This window comes from Trachurus japonicus, chromosome 9 (assembly GCF_045865225.1).
Source record: "Trachurus japonicus isolate A0001 chromosome 9, Traja_1.0".
NCBI lineage: Eukaryota > Metazoa > Chordata > Actinopteri > Carangiformes > Carangidae > Trachurus > Trachurus japonicus.
In genome coordinates this window covers 33,378,439-33,386,450 of record NC_140915.1, presented here as the reverse complement: position 1 = coordinate 33,386,450, position 8,012 = coordinate 33,378,439, and the positions used below count along the sequence as shown (strand labels likewise).

General features: G+C 43.2%; 1 protein-coding gene across 1 annotated transcript; it reads right to left on the bottom strand.

The window, feature by feature from the left end:
- Window positions 1–268: 268 nt before the first annotated feature.
- Window positions 269–7,570, bottom strand: asb6 (ankyrin repeat and SOCS box containing 6). Its single transcript, XM_085787536.1, has 7 exons — window positions 7,541–7,570; window positions 6,955–7,092; window positions 4,296–4,471; window positions 2,658–2,764; window positions 2,455–2,563; window positions 2,265–2,351; window positions 269–1,540 (listed from the first exon to the last, which is right to left on the bottom strand). Exons 2-7 carry the CDS (start codon window positions 7,065–7,067, stop codon window positions 819–821), a joined length of 1,314 nt encoding a protein of 437 aa, XP_085643662.1. The 5' UTR covers window positions 7,068–7,092; window positions 7,541–7,570; the 3' UTR covers window positions 269–818.
- Window positions 7,571–8,012: the final 442 nt, after the last annotated feature.

Genomic DNA, 8,012 nt, shown 5'->3' with positions numbered 1-8,012 from the left:
ACATCTACAGGCGCACTCTTCCTGCAGTGTTGCACTGTTTTATTCCTGCGTCTTTATTCCAGCATTCACCCAACTGATGTTTGGTGTATGCACAGACACAACCACGAGACAAATAGCCGCGATTATTCCCCTATAACAGGTAGCCGGTGAGCCGAACAGTTAGATCCAGCGCTGCACTGCCACTACCTGGTCAGTTAAAAACACTTATGTGTTGACAAACAACGTCGACATGCATCTACTGGACTGCACGTTATGAGGACACCGTGGGTGAAACACGTGGCTTGCTTTATTGGTCCACCCTTCATGGTAAGCAAGAAGAAGACACACAATTGAATTTACACAATGCCACACCATCATGTTGAGGAAATAAAATATAGATGGACCTCACTGCGCTAGAACAACTTTAATAGGCTGCACTGAGAATAACCGAATCCTTGACCCTAGAAGCTGAGCTACTTTCGATATGCAGGAGCAACACTGCCATCAGGTGGCGATTGTTCTGTACTGCAACATCCTTCACACTGTTGACCGCTTGTACTGCAGTTTAATCATCACCATGACCACTTACACGTTACAATTCAAAATTTGTACATACATAACTTTGTATGCTGTAAGTAAACATACACACATTTGTCTGTAAGTTTGGCACAGACGACACATAAAGATAATTCAACAAAGGCCCCGACGGTTTGATAGGTTTGAGCTTCATTTACGGACACAAGTCCAGGCATCGTATTCTAATTACTTCAGGGCCTGTTCAGTCTTTCATTACAGATTTTAGGTAGAACAAAAAAAAAAGTAGGCAGTAGGTTACACGGTCAGCGCTGGCTCTGCTGGGGCTTGAAGCAGTCCCAACCAGGTTTGGGGGTATATGTGTTCTCAGGGAGAAGAAAGTCTTTCAGTCTGTCGGGTAAAGGCAGGGCTTTGACTCTGTCTTCCAGGGGCCAGGGCTGTAGGTGGCCCCTTATAAAAGCCCTGCAAAGGCAACGCAGAGCAGGTGGGCTGGCTTCGCGCTCTACTGCCCGGCTGTGCAGGTCAACCAGAGCCTGACCATATGGGTGAGGGTCCTGACCGGGCACAGGGAGCTCCAGCCTGAGAGGCAGCTGCAGCGTGGGGATGTTTACCCTCGCTAAGTCGAGCAACGCCTCGGCTTGCTCCAGGAGCTCGGAGGCGTGGCTCTGATCGGAGCACTGCTCCAGGGCTGTTTGGAGCCGCTGGATGAGGAGGTTGTAACCTGACCAGCAGGTGCCTCCGTGATAGGAGCAAACCAAAGACGCTCCGCTCTGCATCAAGAGCACCGCCAGGGGAAAGAGGTGGTCGAAGTGCTCCAGGCTGGTCTGCGTCAGAGAGAGCTCGCCGTCCTCGCTCAGGCAGCAGCTGGGGTCGACGCCGTGAGTCAGCAGGAGCTGAGCGGCTTTCAGGCAGAAGTTACCGATGGCAGCGGCGTCCTCCGTGTTGGCCTCCAAGGCCTCCTTAACCAGAAACACCAGTGAGGACTCAACCGTTTCACCGTCTACTGTCGCAGCGTTCACGTCAGCACCTGCAGTGGAGAAAACATCACAGAGTCACGTTTGTGTTAAAACCTGAAACAGATTTCTTATGTCATGTACACATTTCAGAACATGTCTCCCATAATATTATATAATTGAAACAAAGAGCCAATTTATCTAGAAACAATATGCAGCACTGTTTTGACAAGAAAAATAAAGAAATTAGGTAATAGAAAAAAGACGCTTGACTTCTAGCCTGTATAACTCAAGTTCAGTGGCTCCTATATTTCCCATAATGCAGCGTGTTGGATGATGATGATGATGATCTTTCATTAGGCCTATTAGATCTACATGGTAAATGACTATGTCTTTCAATTCCAAAACACCAGTTTGTCATGAACGCTTTCTGTAATGAATTTGAAATGCCCAAGCTGAGATACACCCCCACCCTTGACATCACTATGACATCATCCAAGTTTTTCTTAACAAGGCTCCAGAGGCTATTATACAACTTGACAAATCCTCAACATGACAAGTGACAATGATCCTTTTATTAGAAGTGAGCATCTTAGCATTTTTTGCTGTTGTCTGTGTTGAACGTGGTTTGTCCAAGTCTTTTGTTTTTTCCCTTGATAAAAAATAAATGATAGGTTCAAATGAAAAATGTGTATCACCTGGGAACCCAAAACCTATTGATCTGGTTAGAGGGGTATTTAATCAACTAAAAATGGACAAGAAAGCACAGTGGAGATGAGTGGCATTCTCAGTCAGTACCTCTTTGAAGAAGTAGATGGATGTTCTCCGTGTTGTGCACAGTGAGTCCATCGCTGCTCGCCAACGCATGGAGCAGAGGTGTTTTCCCTGTGAAAAGATGAGACCACATGCATCAGTTTTTCAGAACGAATGGATGAATGAGCGACCGAATGAATGTTTTTCGGAATGAAGCTGGCCAATGTAAATATACCGTGTTTATCCCTGGCATTGACATCAGCACCGAGTTCCAGCAGCGTGAGCAGGCAGGGCAGTCTCTCTGACTCCTCACTGGCAAGATCCAAGGGACTGCTCTCATGGATCTACCAAGTAACATATAGTTCATACTAGTGTTAACACCAGCTGATGACAAGAGGTGACAGACACTTTTTTATTTCAGTAAGACAGTTTCCTCACCCTGTCCCTCTTTTCAATGTCGGCTCCGTGCCCGACCAGCAGCCTCACCATGTTTGGCCTGTTCCGCAAAACTGCTATATGTAGTGGGTTGTAGTATGACACAGGGTCTGGAGAGTAGAAAACACACATAAATATGGAATAAATTGTGTCTTGATTATAGATAAACATATATTCACACATATGTGTTTATATATACATAGAGAGAGAGAGATAACCTATATATGCACGTTGCCTATTCTTAAAGGTACTATAATATGTAGGAATTCCCCCCATCTAGCGGTGCGGTTGCATATCGGAACGTATTCTTGATGTTGCATTCACATGAAATCGGGCAGACGTCAGACAGACAACAGACGCTGCATGTAACAGGATAAACAAGCGGCGAGGCAAAACAATACAGGTGTGACAATATGTTGTCATGGCGATGTCGTATTGTTTACCTGACCCACGTTTTACCGTCTTTCTCTCACTGAGTAAAATGACATTCGGTTGGTTTGCCGACGGCTGTCTGCCTGACTGCACCTGAATGCAACACCAGTGCCTCCGTCCTTCCTCACACTACACAGTGGTGACAGTTTTAACAGGCGCTACCTGGAAAACTTTCTCCCCGAGCCGACGGCTCCTCTGAGTTTCCGTGGTTACCTACGGTCACGCTGCCACTGAACGTAAAAAATGGCGATACAACATGGCCGCCTTGGTTCGGTGCGTTGCCCACTTATGTATTTGTAACGACTTGTAACAACTCATTCTAAGGTACGAGAAAGCTTTCATTTGTATGCGGGTGTGATTCCACTTCAGTGAAATACGTATTTATGAAAGACATATTTGATTTTTGCTAATAAAAAGCCAAATAAGTTACAGACTGGGGCTTTAAATAATAAGACAAAAAATATGAAATGCTTAAAAATAGAGAAGAGAAACTTGAGCATGCTGCATGCTTTGTGGGAGCATTTGTCAGTGGCAACTTTTACTAAAGAGGCATCCAAGAAACGTGAAAGATGAATGAAGGAGTCTCTGCATGGATCCCCTAATTATGTCCCCAGGGAGACGGAGTTCTACATCCACCAGAGGTCACCACAGCAGAGTTTGGCTGAGCCCTGGCAAGTTTTCACTGCAATTTGCAAAAGAGGGACTCATCTCTCAAGTGTATACAGATGACATCTTGCTCATTATACATGTGCAGTTAGTTGTGTTAAGTAGGAAAACAGCAGGTCCACTCATGTTTTGAAGTGAAATCTGTCATTAAATGTCCTTTATGAATTTAGAGCAAAAATAATGGTCCGTGTAGCAGCAAGAAAACCATCATCACACACAAAAAAGTTGAAACAAGATTGACACTAGTAAACTAATTACCATCCACACTCTCCACACAGCAAAAAACATTTCCCCTTGACAAAAACTTGTTATAGTAAACCTGAAGTTTGAGTTTCACATGGCTTCATCATTTTCTTTCACTTGTAATCCTGTGTGCTATCATCATATTATGATATACAGTATGTTATTATCCAGGATTGATAATACTCTCTCTTTTTTTTAATCACAGCAATAAGAAACTAATTGGAAAGAGGCTGGAAATGGTGTGCCTACTCCCTATTTCCTGAACATGGTAGATAGATAATACCAGCAGTAATTTCTCACCTTCAAAGTTTAGATGAGCTCCGTGGCGTAGAAGGATTTCAGCTGCGTACACCAGTCCCCTCTCCGCCACTTTGAACAGAGCGTAGCTGATGCCCTCTTCAAACACCTCTGACTGGGACTCCCGCTCCAGAAGCTCCACCAGAGACAGACCAGACTGGTCCTCCGGGCCCCTGACTCTGAAAACAAGAGTAAAGAAGAAGCACTATTACATTCAAAGTCTGGATAAAGACAACCAACGTTTCAACTAGGGATGCACCATAACTATCAGTACATATAATTATCGTCCCGATATTGGCTGATAATTGTTGGCCAAAATATACATATTAGTCTAATAATGACATTTTTTGAAGATTACTAGAGCAAATTATAGTTACCCAATATTGCTGCCTTGATTTTGCTCATTTTCAGTCTGTTGAATCAATAACAACTACTGATTTATGAAGAGTCATAACTGTTCTTGTTTTTGTTATGATTACAGTAGTGATTGATTGATTGATTGATTGATTGATTGATTGATTGATTGATTGATTGATTGATTGATTGATTGATTGATTGATTGATTGATTGATTGATTGATTGATTGATTCTTTATTCATTCCTAAAGGGAAATTCACATTAGACAGGCAGCTAAAAATGACACAAAACATTAACACAACACTTGCAATGACAGACTGAATGAACATACGCAGGCGCAGCATTACATTACAGATGTCAAAGGACCTGAGTCTTCTCAAAGAGAAGAGCCTGCTTTGTGTCTTTTTGTACACATCACTTGTGTGTACGGACCAGTCCAGCCTGTCATAAGGTGTACTCCAAGGTACTTGTATGACTGAAGCCTCTCAATGTCTACCCCATCCACAGTCACAGGCCGGAAGGATCTCTTGGACCTGCCAAAGTCAATAATCACTTCTTTGGTCTTTGATGTATAAGCAACAAGTTGTTCTTGTTGCACCAGTCTGTGAACGCCCCCACCAGGTCCCTGTATTCATCTTCCTGTCCCTTCTTCACACATGCCACTATGGCCGTATCGTCAGAGTACTTCTGAATATGGCAAGATTCAGATTTAGATGTGAAATCTGCAGTGAAAAGTGTGAAGAGGTAAGGTGAGAGCACAGTACCTTGTGGTACTCCTACACTGCTCACTGTGTCTGACATGCAATTCCCCAGCCTCACATACTGTGGCCGCTCTGTAAGATAGTTATAGACCCACAAGATGATGGTTGGATCTACACCCATCTTCTCCAGCTTTCCTCTTAGAATTCTAGGTTGAATTGTGTCAAAGGCACTGGAAAAGTGCCTGGATCGCCCAGGTTAATCCAGGAAGGAGTAAATCCGATGCAACATGTAGATGATTGCATCGTCACCACCAATGTTCTCCTGGTATGCAAACTGCAGGGGGTCCACAGAATGCTGTACTTGAGGTCTAGGTGGCGGGGTAGTAGTCTCTCCAGAGTCTTCATAATATGAGAAGTCTGTACTGGTCTGTAGTCACTGAGTCCTGCTGGCCTCGCCACTTTGGGAACCGGCACCAGGCACGAGGTCTTCAAGAGAAGAGGGATCCTACATGTCTGAAGGCTCAGGTTGAAGATGATGTCGGTAATATTATTTGGTTAAGTCAGAGGCTGAACTATAATGTTAAATTCATCTTTTACTCACTACATCTTAGCCTTTCTTAACCTCAGGTGTGTATATTAAGTTAACTATGAAAAATGTTATTGCATTGGTTATTAGAAGCAGATAGTTATCGGTATCGGTGGAAAAAAAGAGTTATTGTGCATCCAGAGAATGAATACTACACTGCACTAAAAATTGAGTCAGAAACAATTACTTCATTCCTCTAAGTCATAGATTTCATTTAAAGCAGAAGTAAGCGATCCGGTGGTTTTGGCTAACTTCCTGTCAGCAGATGGAGGTAGCAGTTCCCGCCCTCGTCCCTACGTCACCTCATTCACGCGCATCCCTTGGCTGCACACACAGAGAGGACCGCCCCTATATGCCGTTCTCTCTCCTCATTGGATAAAGGTTGTAGGATACAAGGAAAGTTTTCTCCTCGGCTTACAGCAGAGCAGAGTGACTGACAGACCCGTGTTTCAGACCAAACACTCTATATAAGTGATTGCTGTCGGAAGATATAACTATTTAAGACTTATATTAACACAAAAATTCTGCTTACTTCTGCTTTAAATTAATCTTTTACTCACTACATCTTAGCCTTTCTTAACCTCAGGTGTGTATATTAACTATTAAAAATGTTATTGGCATTGGTTATTAGAAGCAGATAGTTATCGGTATCGGTGGAAAAAAAGGGTTATTGTGCATCCCTAGTTTCAACCAGAGAATGAATACTACTGCCCTAAAAACTGAGTCAGAAACAATTACTTCATTCCTGTAAGTCATAGATTTAATTTAATATTATTGTCATAGCAAGTGGTGAAATAATGAATAGCAGTTTGGCATCTAACCAGTGGTGCAAAATGAAAAAAGTGCAGAATACTGAACATTATGCATAAAGACAGAATCTGCAAACATACAATGTGCATGTTATTAATAAGCATCAAATCACAGTGGGGAAACATGTCAATAGGTTTCATAGTGTCTGTGACAAAGCACCACACAGAAACATAAACAATCAGTCAAACAGTTTGCGGCTGTAGCCTACCTGTCCTCCTGACGACCACCACCTCCTTCCTCCACCCCCACCACACACATCACAGCATCCACCAGCGGCTGGTACTCGTAAATGATCCTTCGAAACCCATGGAGGAAAGGCATGGCTCCTCCGCTGCTCAGTCACCTCCTGAAACCACCACAAACAGACAGTCAGAGTCACAGAGACACAGACAGCGGGTGTGTCTGCGCCTGACTGAATGAGCTCACTTATCTCTGCACTTCAGCCGACTGATAACAAAGGGAGTTAGGGCGGCACATTAGGCTAACGTGCTAAAGTAAACATTATGTAGCGCTATGAAGACTGAGATATGATGCGATTTATTAACAACCTGTATCACATCACAACTTTAGTGCTCGTTGGTGTAACGTTACGTTACGTGTAGCTGCTAACTGACGGCGACTGTTTTTATGCTCAAAGACTGAAGTTACATCGTCATGGTCATGTTGAACGTCACCGTTGGGGCTAACAACGTTAGCTCTTTCTCCACTCTATCACTGTTAGGTTTTTGATATTGGTATAATAATGACATTACCCGAAGAAGGTAAGTTTATACAAACTCATTCAGGATACTCACGCTACTCGCTTGCCTTCAAAACAGGAAACTGACTCCACCACGCCCACATGGGTCCGTCACTGTTTTCATTCCCCTTAATGTAAAGCTGCCGCAACGACGGTTCCTCTCTACGCACCGTCCGACTCCCTCATCAATCAATTTGATATGATGTTTTTCCATTCTTCCTGTGGGAGGGTAGGCTACAATACAAGCCAAAGTTTGCTCACACCTTCTCATTCAATGTTTTTTCTTTATTTGTAGCCTATTACACTGAAGATACACGAGTTGTGTAGCCTAATAAACACAAAAGTGTTAAAAACAAAAATCTGTCACCTGGCCTAAACCCCGCTGAGAAGGTTTAGAGTCTAATATGTAGCCTACACTAAGTATACTCTCCTGTCCTGAGTAAAATAATCAACTGGAAAAAAAACTTCTTGATACTAATTGCAAATACTTTTTAGAGTTATAATAATTTAAAGGTTTTAACCACATT